This window comes from Citrus clementina, unplaced genomic scaffold (genome assembly GCF_000493195.1).
Source record: "Citrus clementina cultivar Clemenules unplaced genomic scaffold, Citrus_clementina_v1.0 scaffold_3, whole genome shotgun sequence".
NCBI classification, from domain to species: Eukaryota; Viridiplantae; Streptophyta; class Magnoliopsida; order Sapindales; family Rutaceae; genus Citrus; species Citrus x clementina.
The window spans coordinates 2,200,918-2,218,911 of NW_006262339.1; the positions used below are offsets into that span (position 1 = coordinate 2,200,918).

The 17,994-nt window shown below is 36.1% G+C and overlaps 3 protein-coding genes across 4 annotated transcripts in view; 2 read left to right on the forward strand and 1 right to left on the reverse strand.

The window, feature by feature from the left end:
• The first annotated feature begins 1,496 nt into the window (after nt 1-1,496).
• LOC18046592 (ABC transporter A family member 2) lies at nt 1,497-7,074 on the forward strand. Its single transcript, XM_006439567.2, has 16 exons — nt 1,497-2,043; nt 2,463-2,694; nt 2,809-2,978; nt 3,081-3,266; nt 3,393-3,488; nt 3,565-3,765; nt 3,933-4,092; nt 4,210-4,439; nt 4,812-4,929; nt 5,038-5,114; nt 5,241-5,330; nt 5,513-5,656; nt 5,748-6,056; nt 6,136-6,216; nt 6,341-6,517; nt 6,614-7,074. The coding sequence occupies exons 1-16, from the start codon at nt 1,669-1,671 to the stop codon at nt 6,866-6,868; spliced, it is 2,901 nt and encodes a 966-aa protein (XP_006439630.1). The 5' UTR covers nt 1,497-1,668; the 3' UTR covers nt 6,869-7,074.
• Nucleotides 7,075-9,546: 2,472 nt separating this feature from the next.
• LOC18046593 (protein IQ-DOMAIN 31) lies at nt 9,547-14,274 on the reverse strand. 2 transcript variants are annotated; one of them, XM_006439568.2, is made up of 8 exons: nt 14,174-14,274; nt 13,992-14,031; nt 13,284-13,400; nt 12,492-12,767; nt 12,103-12,306; nt 11,474-11,551; nt 10,136-11,174; nt 9,547-9,931 (listed from the first exon to the last, which is right to left on the reverse strand). In XM_006439568.2, exons 3-8 carry the CDS (start codon nt 13,365-13,367, stop codon nt 9,900-9,902), a joined length of 1,713 nt encoding a protein of 570 aa, XP_006439631.1. In that variant the 5' UTR covers nt 13,368-13,400; nt 13,992-14,031; nt 14,174-14,274; the 3' UTR covers nt 9,547-9,899. The 2 variants fall into 2 exon arrangements, with proteins under 2 accessions (XP_006439631.1, XP_006439632.1); XM_006439569.2 differs by having other exon boundaries at nt 11,474-11,554.
• Nucleotides 14,275-17,407: 3,133 nt separating this feature from the next.
• The window catches only part of LOC18046595, a 2,949-nt gene continuing 2,362 nt past the window's right edge, over nt 17,408-17,994 (forward strand). Inside the window, exons 1-2 of the mRNA XM_006439571.2 lie at nt 17,408-17,687; nt 17,784-17,889. Coding sequence (XP_006439634.2) covers nt 17,648-17,687; nt 17,784-17,889 — 146 coding nt within the window. The 5' untranslated portion in view covers nt 17,408-17,647. The remainder of the gene's footprint in view (nt 17,688-17,783; nt 17,890-17,994) is intronic.

A 17,994-nucleotide genomic window follows, 5' to 3' on the forward strand; every position in this document is an offset into this window, starting at 1 on the left:
GAAAAAGAGTCCCATCAAACACGAATTCCTCACACAAATGATATTTACGTACGTTTTCACATTTTCAAAACTATTGGTGGGTCGTTAATAATATTCAAATGCGTGTGATCTGGGAATTCGTAGTGTAAACACGAATATAGGGCTTTAATTATTCAAGGCAGGCAGTAGGCATTCAAAAAATTCCAAAAATTAATTAACTGAAAGTGATATCAACAAATATTGGAGCCACGTCCACGAAGGGGCACCAATCCCATCTCTTTCAGCATTTGTTTGTATTTTTCCCTGGCTTCTTCCTAATTCCAATTTTCATTCCTAATTTTTAATTCAAACTTCAAAGTAGCTCCGTTTCTTGTGTCCTTGGTCAATAAGCAAAGCAAAATATATCACGTCATGCATGCAAAAAGAAAATGAAAAAGTCTTACAACTTATGATCTCATACACGTTAATGTCAACACTTCATTTTTTTTCTTCTTTTTTCCAATAAATAAAAGCTTTTCAATGAGCAGAAGTTTATCAAGACTGCAATCCATTGAAAATTCTGCAATCCATTGGAAATTGCAAGGAACCATGAGCCACCCACGAAGTATTCTTGATCAGTAATTATCTGACTGTTTGAATTTCGTATGTGTTACGTTTTTAATTAAGTGATCTCTTATTTTTTTTTAATTATTACAAGATATGGGATTTATTTAAATAAATACACGTATAATATATACAATTCAGTAGTCTATTCAACATAACCACTCTTATTTTTTACTTTTATAAAAATAATAATAGCAATGATAAAGATCACTACAAGAGCTTCAACTGGTCCCTCATGATTGTTGATTTTAATGGTAATTCATATTATTTATACAGCCATCGCTTTTGTTTGATGATATAATAATAATAATAATAATAATAATAATAATAATAATAATAATAATAATAATAATTGAGGGAAGTGAGAACATAAAAAGAATCAACCTTGGGAGATACTTCAAATGGCTAAAAGCAGGGGCACTGAAGTGCAAGTAACTGCAAAATCTTAGTCATATATTCACATTTGCAATTTGCAAGTTATTATTGTAGGCCATCGAAGGTCAAGATATAATCTCGTTTTTGCCCAGTTATAGAATCACCAATATGCCCTTCACCCCATGGCACTTAATTGACCAAATTGCCCTCTTCACTGAAAGTAAGTTCTACAAAGGTTCATTCGTTTCTTGCTCCAGTACGCAAAGAATATAATTTCACAAGAAGGCATCAATTCTTTTAGAATTATTTTTATTCTTTCGAAATTATTGAAAAAAAAAAAAAAGGAGATGGGTGCAAAATAGGTGATTAAGGTTTTAATTGATAATAAAACAAAAATAATAAAGGCGTTAAAAGGATTGGATTAATAATATTCAAAGCTATGTTTTGTGTTATTTTTATTCCATTTTTAAAGTAGGTTTAATATAATAATATTTTAAGACTCCCCTCGCACACATAAATTTAATTGAATATACAACATTTTTACGTAGAAATAGATTGTCATATTAACGAAAAACCGATACCAATTAAATTCACCACCCAATCAGTCATCCTTTAAGCTTACCAGAAAACTGAAAAGAGAAAAACCCACCAAAACCGCGCCCTTTTTTAACAGATGCCAACCAAATAAGAAAGCGAGAAGTAGAAGAAGCCATGAATTTTCAGAGGGGGTTCCCTCTCCTTCTGCTGCTGCAACAATTCAAGGCCTTATTGAAGAAAAACTTGTTGCTTTCATGGAGACACAAGACAGCTACATTTGTCCAGCTGTTTTCTTCGCTAATATTCATCTTGTTAATATACTGCATTCAAGAAGCCATAGAGGCTCGCTTGTCTGTGTCCACTGCCTTCAAGACTGTTCTTGATCCTCGGCCTTTGGTCTCGCCGCCTATTCCTCCTTGTGAAGATAAGTTCTACATTAAGTCGCCTTGTTTTGACTTTCTGTGGAGCGGCAATGACAGCCTCAAAGTGCAGCGCATTGTTAGCTCCATCATGCGCAATAATCCTGGCAGAGCTATTCCTTCAAGCAAGGTACTTTCTTCAGTAATCTTAAATTTATTCCTAATTTAATTTTATTTATTGGTCTGGGTCGAAGGGGAAGCGGAAATTATAAGTGTAAAGCTAAAAATATGAGTTCTTTATTGTTAGTTTCTCGTGTTTCGTTTGTTATGTGAGAGAAAGGATCGGTGAGCTTTACTAGCTGATTTATTATGTTTTTGTGATTTATTTTCTTGGCTGAAGCTAAAAATATTCTGGGAAATTGAAGGAACTTTTGTTGGAGTTTTATTTCTATTTTTTTTATAATAAATTTAAGTTATTTGTTACCATAACAGTAAAACTTCATTTCGATTGGGCATTGTGCGGGAAATGGAAACATTGTAAATGATCTGCAGGAGAAATAATGGGATGTGAAGGACCATTGAAACTACTCTCTCTGTCCATTTCTGTAGGTTATGTCATTTAGAACAGCGGCTGAAGTGGATGATTGGCTTTATAGTAATCCTATGAGGTGTCCAGGAGCTCTGCATTTTGTGGATAGAAATGCTACCACTATAAGCTATGGGATACAGACTAATTCCACTCCAATTGAAATGCGGGGGCGTTATGAAGATCCTACATTCAAGTTTCAAATCCCACTTCAGCTTGCTGCGGAGCGTGAAATTGCTAGGTCTTTGGTTGGAGGTATACTATTGGTATTTATGTTTTATACTCTTCACAGAAGTGTATAAATTGAAGGAGGTCGCCCTTTTTTCCATTTCACTTAAGTATACTACTTTGTGATTCTCACATCTGCAGATCCAAACTTTAGCTGGGTTGTGGGGCTCAAGGAATTTGCCCACCCACCAGGGGAGATTTTCTCTGCAGTGGCTAGAATTGGACCAACGTTCTTCCTTGCAGTTGCAATGTTTGGTTTCGTGTTCCAAATCAGTTCTTTGGTCACAGAGAAAGAGCTCAAACTTCGTCAGGTATTCAAGTTCTATTGTCTGAAAGTTCGATCTGCACAAGTACTACTGATCCCGTGCAAAATTATTCATGTTTCCAATGTGATCTCTCTTGTTCTCCAACAGGTGATGACTATGATGGGCCTTTATGATTCTGCCTATTGGTTATCATGGCTAACATGGGAGGGAACCCTTGTCCTTCTTTCATCGCTCTTCATAGTCATTTTTGGAATGATGTTTCAGTTTGATTTTTTCTTGAATAATAGTTTTTCTGTCCTGTTCCTCTTGTTCTTCCTTTTTGAACTCAATATGGTAAGCACATTTCTAAGCAATCCTCATGATATTTTACAGACTTTTGCTTTAATGTTGGAGAAACCAAGCAAACATAAGCTAAATATGTTCCATCTTGATCTGATTCTTACTGACTCTTGGTGCTAGACTGGCTTCGCCTTCATGTTTTCAGCCTTCATTAGCAAGTCGTCATCATCCACGACAATTGGTTTCTCTGTATTTATAGTTGGCTTTTTGACTCAGGCAAGTTCCCTGCTGAATTTCTCAAAAAGGAGTTATATGTTCCATTGCGCTTATAGAATTTTCTTTGTCATTGCAGCTTGTTACAGCATTTGGATTCCCCTACAGTGACCAGTTTTCTAATACGTATCGAACCATATGGTCCTTGTTCCCCCCTAATCTTCTTGCAGAAGCCCTACAGCTGCTTTCTGATGCAACTGAAACGCCTCAAGATATTGGGATTAGCTGGAGTAGACGTGCAGAGTGTGCACCAAATGATACGGAGTGTGTGATAACAATTGTATGCAACTACTTTAAAGACCAAAACCCTAAAATATGTGATAGCTTTTCTTTGCTTCTTTCTTAAACTCTTGTCCTCTGTTTGTTTGTATTTTTATCTTTTCACTTTAAACTGGTCTGAGTAAGTGTCCTTACCTCAATATTTGTGTCTTTTCATGTTCTTGACAGAATGATATCTACATATGGCTTGTGGCAACATTCTTTGTCTGGTTTATTTTGGCTATCTACTTGGATAATATAATTCCAAATGCTGCTGGTGTGAGGAAATCAACATTTTACTTTTTGAAGCCTGGGTATTGGACAGGGAAAGGTGGAAACAAGACAGAAGGTAACTGAGTTTGAAATTTAATGTGAGAGTGTTAGTTCTCTTTTGCCCGACATTTACTTTTCTGGTTAAAGTTGGCTCATATATATGACAGATTCTTTTCTCCCTTTCTATTCACAGAGGGAAGCATTTGTAGTTGTGTAGGTTCAGTCCCGCCAATGGAACATATTACTCCTGATGATGAAGATGTTTTGGAAGAAGAAAACATGGTTAAGCAACAGATTAGGGAAAGTATACCTGACCCAAATGTGGCAGTTCAAATACGTGGCCTTGTAAAGACATTTCCTGGGACTAGGAAAATTGGGTGCTGCTGTAAATGCCAAAAGACGTCACCTTATCATGCCATTAAGGTAAAAATCTCTTTCAGTTATGTATTTTAAGCAAGGTTGAAAAGCTAGAAGGAAGAAGCTATCCTTGCTATATGGCTCCTGCGTAGGAGATTATTCTGAAAATGACTTTATCAAAATATTTATTAAATGCGCTTGCTTTAGTTTTTTACCCATGCGTTTGTCCAGATATTCATTCCCTGAACTAAAGATTTAGTTCATCTAATTGTTGAGCAATAAGCGGTCTTCCTGTAGAATTGAGTCCCATTAGGTGCTTGGAATGACACTACATATGTTTCTTTTTTAGATGATTTCATGATCAAATTTTCTTTTAGTTTGATTGAGGCTCATCATCGAATGACAATATAAGGCAAAAGTTGACAAATTATCTTTCAGGGGTTATGGGTGAACATCGCAAAGGATCAATTATTTTGTCTCCTTGGACCCAATGGTGCTGGAAAAACTACAACAATCAGTTGTTTGACTGGCATAACACCCGTGACTGGTGGAGATGGTAACAATCTTCTTTGACTTTGTGTTTGTTTTTTGTCAGTCCCATTTTTGTTGGGATTAAAGATGAAATTATGAGGCATATTAACATTATGATATGATATGTTATCAGCACTGATTTATGGATTTTCCATTCGAAGCTCTGTCAGCATGACAAACATTCAAAAGTCTATCGGGGTTTGTCCCCAGGTGACTCTCTTTTCCTATCTATGAGAGTGCTCATTTCCAACAATAAGCGGCATGTCTTTCACCATTCATAACTTCTCAAATAGAATACTGAAATAACCTTCATTTAAATTATGTTTTTCCTCATAGTTCAATATTCTTTGGGATGCATTATCGGGTGAAGAGCACCTCCATTTGTTCGCTAATATTAAAGGTCTACCTCTGGATTCAATAAAATCGGTATGTGCTAAGCAAAAAAGTACTTTCTTAGTCACCATAATTGAAGATTCTTGACATTTGTTTGCAATGCTAACCACTTTTAACTGCAGCTTTTCTTGAAGATATTAACCTTCTCAATGAGCTTTCTTGAATATATCGACTCTTTGCACTATCACTTTACAAATGTTTCTCCTGAAATGCAGGTTGCTGAAAAGTCTTTAGCAGAAGTTAGACTCTCTAAGGCCGCCAAAGTGAGAGCTGGGAGCTACAGTGGAGGAATGAAGCGTCGCCTTAGTGTTGCCATAGCTCTTATTGGTGATCCAAAGTTGGTCATTCTGGATGAACCGGTAAGCTGATAGCAGATTAGAATAATTTTCCCCTTGCATATGTTTGTGTGTACTGCATTGTTTTCTTACTTTTAGATGTTTTTAAATGCAGACTACTGGAATGGATCCCATTACGAGGAGGCATGTTTGGGATATAATACAAGATGCAAAGAAAGGTCGTGCCATTATCCTGACGACACACTCAATGGAAGAAGCTGACATTCTTAGTGACCGCATAGCTATAATGGCAAAGGGCAGACTCCGCTGTATTGGAACCTCAATCAGATTAAAGTCAAAGTTTGGTACTGGTTTCATTGTTACTGTTAATTTCACCGGAAGCAATAATGGACAAAGTCCTCTTAATGGAGATCATGAAGTTGCAAGTCCTCATCATGATGCAGTGAAGCAGTTCTTTGAAACTGTATGTTGCATAAGTTGGAAATCTAAAATTTTCTTCAAATTTGTAGAGTTGGCATCTGACTTGGGTTATATGTTGGCAGCATTTAGATGTGTTACCAAAAGAGGAGAATAAAGCATTCCTGACATATGTCATTCCCCATGATAGAGAGGCGATTTTGAAAGTAAGCATTTCTCACAATCTTATTCTTACTCTTCGATTTTGCACATCAGCTTTTGAATATATATGATTTTGACATTATTTCCACTAAATTCATTTTTCCTCTTGGCATTATGACCTTGGAATAGAAATTTTTTGTGGAGCTCCAAGATAGAGAAAAAGAATTGGGTATAGCAGATATTCAAGTAAGTCTCACAACACTAGAAGATGTTTTCTTGAATATAGCAAAACAGGCAGAACTAGAAACTGCTGCTGCTGAAGGAAGGTTGGTCACTCTAAACTTGACATCCGGGGCATCAGTTGAGGTAAGTCAGATCTATTTCACGTTGCCAATCTTCTGTGTCATGAGTTGTCAAGATTTTGATTATTTTTCCTGTTCCTTTCTTGAAATGACAATGCAGATACCTCCAGGAGCAAGGTTTGTGGGGATTCCTGGAATGGAATCTGCAGAGAATCCTAGAGGCATTATGGTTGAAGTATACTGGGAGCAAGATGATACTGGTGCTCTCTGCATTTCCGGCCACTCTCCTGAAAAACCAATACCCCCTCATGTCGAACTAGATGCTTCTTCAGCTTCGACTTCCCGTGGAAATTTGTTCGGCCAGACAGGACCAGTTCATGGAATTGTCATCGATCCCAATCAGATTGGTGACTAACACCAGTTAGTAGCTTTACACGTATTACTAATATTTTACTGGAATACCAAGGTTGTTTACAGGATTTTTGTAATTCTAAAGGATGTATTTGTATATCAATGTGAAAATTTTAGTTCTTTTTTCTGTAATGCTACCAATAAAACAGTGAGAGTTGCCTTTACAATTTTTTCTTTGAAGAAATTTGATTTATTTCTTTGATTTTGCGTATAATTATGTCAAGCCAATACACTTTAAAATAGGTAACATAGAATAACTCCTTTATAACAATCAAATTTACTTTCAGCTGGCGTTTGTATGGTTGGAAGAGAATGGATTTGGAACTAAGATACCAACAATTCTACTCAAATTACGAAAGTACCAAACAAAATGAATCAGGCATGTGTCATAAATAGTAAAATGTGACCGTGCCATCTAAGTCTTTCTCGTCTTCTTAACTCCGGCGGATGCGCACCTAACTTCAGCATTCAGATCCTACAAAATTCGTAAATCACCATTATCAAAAACTTGCAAAAGGAGGAATTTGCAGAGAGGATTTCCTCTACTGCTACAACAATTCAATGCATTATTCAAGAAAAACTTTATACTTGCATGGAGACACAAGCGTGCAGCGTTGACGCAATTTTCTCTTCTTTTTGCTTCATCCTCATCTAGTTTGCAGCGAAAAGGCCACTGACAATTCTGAAAATAATGATGACAAGCGTAATAGTAATACGTATACCGATGCCATTACTGATCCAAAAGCAATCATTTCACTACCTATAACACCTTGTGAAGTAAATTCATTCGTTACTAAGAGACCCTGCTATGATTTCTTGTGATCCGGGGCCGGGAAGCAAAGATTGTTGGAGGGATTATGGCGAATAATCCTGGCAGAAAGATTCCTTCCCAGAAGCAGTTCTTTTGACATGTATGAATGAGTAAATTGTTTTCAAGTTTTGGCATTTCTCACATTTCTACTTCATTTATGTTACATTAGCAAACAATTTGATTAGCTTATTATTGAACAGAACTTCTTCTCCAAGCTGCAAAACACAGAAATGGAATTGGTATATGTTAGAAAAAATAGCATAAAATAGATATTTTGAGCATGATGAATATTGAAAATAATATACGTACATAGATGAGTCAGAGCCTTCTTTGTGAGCTTTTCACAACTAACCATAGAATGTTCAAATTGATGCTTTGGATGAATGATAAATTGGATCTCAAAGAGAACTTGTTGGTTTGTAAAAAATGAAGGGAAAAGTGGCAAATCCCACGTTAAAAAAGTAGTTAAGAATTCAGGCCTTGTGCATAATGGCACAGGTAATAGATGAGAAGTGTTGTCACGATAAAGGCTCTTTCTACAAGAACTATCTTGGTGCATATTCCAATTTTAATAAATTTGCTTCCAGTTTCATTTGCAAACACACCAAATCCAACCGATCTTTACAGGCCTCGAGTTTATGTTTTTGTTTTATCTTATTATATACAATTGTACTTTATGTGTTTCAATTTATTATTATAAACTTATGATAAGTGTGTAAGAGACTTATTAGTAAATTTAAGTACACCAAAAAACTTTTATTACAAAGACTACATACGTTGCCTAAAGAGTTTGGGTTTTATGCAAGATCATTTGGAATTCACTTCAGTCTTTCACATGAACCTAAATTAATGCATTTTTACATGCAAAATGGCTATCTCATATCACTTACTAGGAGAAAGCTACGATCACCGTTGCACCCAGCCGTTGGATCCTACTGGATCCATTCATCCACATGGATCCAACGGCTGGATACAACGGTGATACCGTATCACCGTTGCACCGTAGACGGACCCCACTTACTAATAGTGATATTTTTTAAAGGATAGCAGATGTTCAACTTAACCTTAAAGCTCTAGAAATAGTTTTTCTTGAACATAGCTATGCAAGCAGAAATAAATGATTCGACAGCTGGGGGAAATTTTGTTTCTTTGACAATAAAATCCAGAATCTCGGTTGGGGTAAGTGCAACCTGTTTTTCTTATAAATATATCTTGATCGCATTGACGATTTTGATCTATTTCATGTTGTCTTTGTAAAATGATAATGCAGATACCCATGGGAGCAAAGTTTATTGCAATTCCAGGAACAGAATCCGCCGAAAATCCTAGAGGCTGAAGTGTACTGCGAGGCAGATGAATCTGGTGGACTATGCATTGAGGGGCATTCTTCTGATCATGCAATACATTCTAGCGTCGCACAAGTTCAAAGAATTGTAATTGACCCCAGTCGGATCGGCGCCGGCAGTTTTAAGCTCAAGGACAATTAACTTACATTATTGTTTTGTTAATTTTAGCATTTTACCCGGTTAATTTCATTTTGATGTTAAGATTGACAGAATTTTTGTTTTTTTTTGTTTTTCCCGAACGCAACACAAATAGTTTTACGATTATCACATTAGCGGTTGCGGAGAAGTCTGGTGGTCTCATTTATATGTGTGAATATTAACACTATCCCTTGAGCTAGATCTTGGGATATGGGTTAATTGAGACCCAAGACACCCAACACCGGCCTTATGCGTGAGAAAGAGCCACAACTACCTAACTTTTCTGGAGTTGAGAGAGGTTCAAGACCACCCAACAAATGGAAGTGCTTTAATTTAAAGTCAAGCCGATGAGGCCAAAAAAAATAAAAATGCATGGAGCTATTTTAAGGCACCGCATAAATCACAGACGGAATAACAGCGAAACTACAATTATGGGGTAACAAAGAACATCGATGAAATTTAAATTGGGAGTACTTTACAATCAAACTATGAACAACAGATATCAAGTCACCCAACCAGATGTTAATGTATAGCTGCAGAAGAGCAAAACTTCCGAAACCTATGATGACGATGTACTACATTAAATCAGAAACACCCCCAACACAGAAAATTTGTAAAGCACACACCTCCAAATCTAGACTTCAGTTTCAGTTGATAAACATTATCTTACACCACAGATACATGACAAAAGACTCCAGATAAATTTAGACATCCTTGAACCAACTCCCGATTCCACCAAATCATCTTCTCCACTCTGCTTGGGTTACTTTTGCTGCAAATATCAAACAATTAACACTAACTGAGAAGAAGAAAAACAGTTTGATGCTTTGATTATACAGTTAATAATTGTTAATTTAAAAAAATAAAAAATAAAAAATGGACAAATGATCTTCACATTTACACTATGGTTATATGAATAAGTGCCATACTGCAAGTAAAAGAAGAGATGATTTTAAAGAGAGCCAAGATTTCATACCATTTCCTTCTCTGGATGAGAAATGATTTTTGTCACCCTTATTTTTGCCACCGGCATGGACAACTCTCTGTGTCCTTGGTGACTGTGAGCTGATTTTACTATTGGTTGAAGATGGCAGTGAATGACGCCGGGTGCCACTATTTTTCTCGGCACTATCTTGGCTAGATCTTGGGGAGCCTTGTAGTCTTAGCTTAGCCTTTGCAGATTCAGTTGCAGCCATATAGCTTGGCAGTGACGGACTGCTCTGCAGCCCATTCTCTGCATGTTCTTGCTTTGTCAGAACAGCAGCTTTCCTGCTAGATTTATTATTCTCATTGTTTGTTGAATCCTCCTTTGGTTCAAAATTACCATTTGTCATGGGAATAGTCTCGTCTTTACCACCACTCTCCATCCAAGGTTTTGACTCATCTGCGGCTAGATCACCAGGTGGTACATCAGACATCTCATTCATTTCGACTAGGTCTGGAGTGGTTTCTACATCGGGTAGTTCAGATGGTGTCAAAGTTGTCTCTTTCTTCATCTTCTCACCTGAATTGCTCAAGCTCCGTTCCAAACCTTCATGACATACAAAGCTTGTTGGCAACTTTTCCAAACTGTGGTTTGGTTTCTCAATTTCAATTTCTGACTGGACAGGTGCAGAATTTTCTACTAGAGGATTATGAACCTTTCTCAGGCTACGCTTAACCTTTTCAAGTTCACTTTGTGGATTTTCGTGCACTGGATCTGCTGGATGGCTTGAAACTTTCTTCAGACTACGTTTGGATCTCTCAAATTCAGGGGTTGAGTGCACTGAGATACTGTCTGCATTGGCAGCAGGGTTCCTGCGAACACTTCGTTTTGGTCGGCCTGTTTCAGCTTCTAGGGTTTGAGCACTAACATGCTTCTTCTGAGATTTTGAGTCTGACACTTTCTTTGGTTGGGGAGCTGGTTTCCAGATGTGAAATGCTGACCAGCGTTCTAACCAGTTTGAGACTGAATTTGGTTCCACAGGATCATATTGCAGGTGCAAAGACAACACAGTGGGTGATGAAGCAAGAAGCTAAAGTAAAAAAACGAAAAGTCACTTACCCCACATACAAAAATAAACCAAGAAGGCTGTAGATCAAAAAGAAAAATTGCAACTACATCCTGCCATATTTGCCAGCAGATTATTAGTTAAATTGGAGGCCTCTGGCAAATACAATGGGTGCCATATTCAAATTAGAACTTAATGCTTTTGATACCACAGGCTCTGCCATGCACATTCGTTGTAAATAATATGACATATGAACATAAAGCTCAATCCATTAAAGGGAAAAATCATAACCACACAAATGGGCATGATACTGCTGAGAATACCTTAGAGATAAAAGCACTTCCTGAGAGCTTCGATATTCGTGTAGACAAATTAAGTTCAATAGGATCCAAAGGCTTCCCCTGCTGAAGGACAGAGCAGTTAAAAGAAAAATGAAATTAATTAGAAGTGAACCAGGCATGTAGAAATTCAGGCAGTTTAGTAATGTCTGGAATGTATAAATAACCTATCCATATATTTATAGATGAAGGTTGTCTACATAAAGTGGTGCACGTATCCTAAATGAGTGGAATGGATGAAAAGTAAGAAGGTATATATTGATTTGTACAAGTACATAGTCGCTGCAAGGACAACCATTCAATGTTTAACCATCAAAAAGGTTCACTCTGACACCAATGCACCCCACCTGAGCTTTAGGTGGAAGTTCGTGACATGCTCTATTCCGCATTGTTCATGGAATCAAAGCAAGACAAGTAATCAAGCCTCTCCATGCGAGACCTTTACTATTGAACAATAAACGACAGTATTTCCACATTCAACAGTATGTATTAACAGTGAGATCAGTGAAATATATTTAAAAGATGAATCTTCATGGAAAGAATCTGTTCTTTAAAATAAATAAATAAAAAGATGAGCAGTTAAATCCCTATTAGATGAGCTCTCAAGAAATTACCAAAAGCTTCAATGGAGTGCAAGTTTTCCCCACTTCAAGTCCAATATCAGAATGTCTGACCTTTCTACCGCGAACAAGTGCCTGTAACTTGACAAGCCCCAGCATAGCGCCTAGGGTAGCAACTGCTTGTCTTCTTACTAAATGTCCACGAATAAGAGCCTGCAACCTTATTATGCCTTTAAGGGCCCGAAATGCTCGCCGAGCCTTCACATCAAAAGTTAGTATTAGTGTGAGGTATCAAAAATACAATATAACTATGGAGAAAGAAACAATTGCAAAAGGCCTAAAATATATATTTTCAATGGTGTGTTCAGTTGATAAAGACAGAATCGCATGCATCCAGGAATGTGACATGTATCCCAGAAGTTATCCACAAAAGAGAAGATTACCAAGTAACCTCTGAAAACAGCCTGAGCTTTCGTTGCTGCTTTCTCTTGCCTAATTTTCTCAGGATCATATGACGCATCTTGGAGTGTGAGATTCTGAGAATCTGTAACTTGACTACCTTGCAATGATAAGTCAACAGATTCTTTGTCTTCTGTTAACCTTCTTTCATCTCTATGAATGGTATTGCGGGTTGGATGTGAATCCGAGGGAGGATCCAGAGCAGCATCAGGTTCCGATGCCTTGACAGCAACTAAAGCCTCCTTTTCATTCGCAACTTTCTGCAAAAAAATCATATGGTCAAAGTTAAAAGATGATGTGCTGGCAACAAAACAATAATACCGTGACTTATTGATATATATGTGTATATATATAACGTACCTGCAAGAAAGCCAATGTCTAATACGATATAATAAATACAATAGTTTTATCAAACCAATAGCTTCAAAGCCAACAAACATATGCAACATTGTACATAAGATAGAGGTGTGGTCACAAAATCTAGTGGTTATTCTAAAATTCTTAAAATCTATGACTGAAGTTAAAACTTATTGTATCTTAAAAGCATAATACTGCATGTTTGGTTAAGGTCCCATCAAAATTAGAATGTTCAGAATTCAGGAGGAACACAAACTTCCTGCCATCAAAGTATAGTACTGTGAATCTGTGATGTTGGCACCAAAAATTCCATGCCAATAATATGATGATGTGGCGATTTTCAACTGACGTATAGATAATCTAGAACAACATCTGAGAATCTATCAATCTATCAAACATTATTTACAGCTTAGTATTACCTCCCTCCCTTTGAAAGCATTAGACTTAGATGACTTCTTGCCAAAGAGTACAGTCTTGATCCATTTTGCTGGTGACTTTCCCATTGCCGGAAAACCAGAGGTTGTAATTGCACAAACCTGAATCCCGGCATTCCATGAGATAGCAGTTTGTATAATATTTATACATCAGGAATAATTGAAAATAAAATAAAAAATGAAATTGTAAGACCAGAATTATACCAAGCAGTACAGGGAAACAAAATTCGACTTGAGCACCTGGACCATTTACAAGTACAGCATTCTTTACTCTTTCTAAACTTAAAAGGATGCACTGGAGTCATTTTTGTTCATGTAATATTTCCTAGGCAACGAAAACTATTTTGACGGCTACATAATTACATAATCTGACATAAGACCTAGAGTGCATTTATCCTGAATGCTGACTATTTGCGTCAGTGTGGCAACATTACTGGACTTGTTCAAGTCATTTTGCAAAACACAGTGATCTAATCGATTCCAGAACAAAATCTTAACGAACAACAAATAAGCAATGGAAGTGAAAAACAATCTCATAATTCCAGCAGTAATTGGACATCTTAGAACGCTAACTTCGTGATCTGGAACAAACAAGAGAAGCAGCAAATGCTACAGTAGAAACAACAGCAAATAATGAATTAAAGCACAAAATTATCACGTATCGATCGGATTTACACTAGATCTGAAATTTACCTGACAAATGTGACTCCTCTAACCTCCAAATCTACCATTCCTGTGCTCAAAAATCAAATTATCAGAAACATGAACAGAAATTTCCACAAATACAAATATTGAAAAAAATATACATAAATCGGTTCAAGTTTCAGAAGAAGAGATACAAATGAAGTTTTATAGTGGAAGCAAAGAAAATGTACCATGAGTGAGTGCGTGAGCGAGACAGTGAGCTTGCAAATCAAGGAAATGTGAAATAAAGTTTCTTCGATTTTTTCCCTGCTTTGCTTTGCTTGCTATGCGTACTGTGCACTGGTAGAGCAAAAAATTGCCTGAATTTGAAAATTTTAGAGAAAATATAAAGTTTCGTTCTCCTGTGTGAGGGTTCATGGTCAAAAGATGCCAGGAATTATTATCTGCCACTACATTGACATACTCTGTTGATATGTTTATTCTTGCGATGACTGATTGGTTAAAAAGAATAATTTTCGTGAGGACGAGTGCATGGAATAAAAGCTGTTGAGTTAAAGAGGGTGGTGTCAGGTGTCCCATAGGCAGTTACTTCGAGTACAAGTGTCCCGGTTCTTTATTTTAAGCTGACGCATATGGAACTTACAATTATACCCTCTCACCAGAAATCAAATGGCAGCGTGCGACCGTGGAGCGTGGGGAACTGTGGCCATTGATTTTGGCGGTAATGTCACGGACAACGGTTACTTTAGCGCGTGGAACTGGAGGATTTTATTTGGTAGTGAGCAAGTGATACGCTAGAGCGACTGCTGCTGTCAGACAAAACAAAAGTAAAAAGACCGCTGTCAAACTTCCCCATGGGTTCGATCGAACCCGGTCATCGTGATCTTCGTCGAGGGGGACCTGCCTACGGTACAGATTCTGTACCCAACATCTCCCATCATCCCACCATCCCATTTTCTATTTTTTAATTTTTCACTCCACATCCAACGGCTGATGCTGCAGTCTGTAGCTTACAGATTCTGTAAGCTAGTCGAGTCCCGTCGAGGGTTCATCTGCCTCAGTATCATTATCTCTTTTGAAAATAGCAAAAAAAAATTGGAATAAAGGAATCGATTTGATAATATCATTACTAGTTTGAGGCATTGCTATGGTAGTAACTCATTCATGTCAGTTTCTAAACTTCATCTAATGATTTTAAAGCGATATAAATAGATGAAAATGATGTAAACCTTTCTGATTAATAATTTTGCTAAACTTCTCTGATTAAACAACTATCCATATCACATGTCATTGATGGATTGAATGTACGAGCAATCAACTAATCAAATTCTAAGAAGATGGTGGCAAATTAATTATAAGAGCCAATGCTTTTTAAGTTTTATAGAGTGATAGATAAATTTCTCACCTAACCTATAGTTTCTTATTATTATTTAATTAGGATATTATTCCCAATAAAACACAGTTAATTTTAAAAAAAAGAATTAATTGTATGTTTACTGCTTGGAATAAAGAGCAAGATTTCACATTGATAATGCTTACTTATTAAAAATAAAAAAGAATGAAAATAGATTTTCAATGGGACTCGTAAATTTAATAATGATGAATGAGAATCTCATTTACATGAAGAGGTAAAAATGAGAATGAGGGAATGCGGATGAATTGATATTTTTATTGTTAAAAAAGTTAAAAATTTCTTTTTTACCTCATTTAAATAATAATAATAACAATAGCAACAACAACTACTAAAATATTATACTACTACTACTACTATAATTATAATCATAGTAATTATTATTATTATAATAGTTAATACTATAATAACAATTGTCATTATTTTATTATATTATTATTATTATAATAATAGTTGTAATAATGACAATGGTAATAATATTTATAGTAAAAATATTTACTTTTTATTTCGTAAATGCACAAATATAAAATTATAAGTATGAACATTTTAATAACCTGTAACAATCAATTTCAATTACAAAATTAAATAAATATATTAATGGAAATACAATTTATTTCGATTTTAATTCATGCAGCTCTTATAAATAATTTATTTTAATTTGCATTACTCATTCTTATTTCAGCCAATATAATTTGAGCCCATTCCAATTTTGGAGAAGTAAAAGCACCATAATAAATTTTTTTTTTTAAATAACATTGTGGTTTTCATTGCTTCACTCATCATGAAGAGATTGGATGTTCAATACCCTTTTATCACGTGAGAGCAAGGGTTTGGTTCTTCTTGTGGGACAATGAGTTAGAATTTTTACTAATTGCATTAGCATACATAATCTGTTTGGGATTAGAAATCCATATGGACTATAGGACTTTGACGGTTTAACCTAAAAGTTGGTTGGACACCTAATTTGTAAGGTAACATTCGTTTTATTTTTATTTTTTTAAAAAAAAGAAGCTTGTGTCATAATTCAATCATTTGAGTGATTAGATTTGTTGCTCAATGGTACTCATCCCCTGCACATAATCAGCGCTTTACTTTGTGTCTCACGGGGCTCATTCCTTGAAAGAAGAATATATTTATCTGATTCCCAACTTAATGCTTAGTAGAGATATAAACTTAATACTAAAGTATTTATATTGAGGCCACTCGACCTTTGGCAAATTGTGAGAGCAGCGGCTCAAATCCTCATGAATTCAATTTTCCCTCAATTAAATATGATTAAGTGGAGTCAATTTGTAGTATTTCTCCCTTGCGAAATGCGAGTGGAGATATATATCTCTCGAATATTTATGAGGATTATTTGTCTGGGCAAATTCTTCATATAATTTAATATAAATTTGTAATCTCAATTATTTATCTGATTGTAAATATCAATAATTGTTATCATGATGTAAATATCTGATAAAATATCAATTCAAAAAAAAAATATCTATAGCGAGAGTCCTAATAGATTTTAGAATATACATACCTATAGATTGTATCATTGTAACAAATTAAAAACAAAAATTCAACCGTTCCAAGGATTGAGCCCAAATATCTAATCTCATTCGGGCCAATTCTAGCTTTATACTCAGTGGCCCATGTGCTAGTTGCAACCGGATGCGTGATTGTGCTCACCCAAGGGCCCAAGCAACGACTAAAAGAGAAACTGATTCCATCATTCCAGCCCCATCTTAACCGTAAAGCAGTTTCAACAGCTTGGGATTTGAAATTCGAAATTCAAATAAACGAGCGTTTTAAAGGTCATAAGTAGGCCCCATGAAGCGCCTATTCGTTCAAAGATCCATTCAATTATGGACACTGGCCGTTCTCCATCTCACTAACTGGAAAAACTAATCCCACCGTCCAAAACCGCGTTTAAAACTGGAAAATAAGATAATAACCGGTACATTCATCACACGTCAGCGATCTGGTGACGTGTCATCATAGATGAGAGAGTACACGATTTGATAGCGCGGAGGGAAAGTAGGTTGAATTTTGTGAAATAAAGAATATTTGAGTTTGGCCGAGGATGAGACGGTTCCTAAAGTTTCCCGCTCGGATGACAAACGGCAAAAGAACAGCAGTAACAGTAACATTGCATTTTTCATTTCTAGATTTTAATAATAAAAAGGGTGAATAGCAGGCCTCTCTCCTTATAAATCCTCTCTGTCGCCTGTTCTCTATTTGTCTTCAAAACGATCACAGTCTTTAAGAGAAAGCTAAAAACAAGCTATTATTAAAGTAGAGTAAATCCATGGCAGAGTCCATAAGAGAGGAACCTGCGGCAATTAGCGGTATCGATTATTAAATTTGAAATTTGATATTCTATTCGATCACATTTTTTTGTGTTTTTTTCTTTAATTTTGTTTTGTTTTATCGGAATGTTACAGCGAATTCAACGAGATCAAAGCTACGGTATCCGCTGCGATCGGCTACCAAATCGAAGGAAGAGAAGCCGCCGGTGGTTGATCCCTCAAATTCTTCTGCATCTAGAAGGTCTTTTTTTTAACTTGTCTACTTTTTAAGTCTTAGTTTTATATATTTGGCGTTGTTTAGCAATTGCTTTAGAAAATTAGATCAGAGATAGCAGATAAACGATGA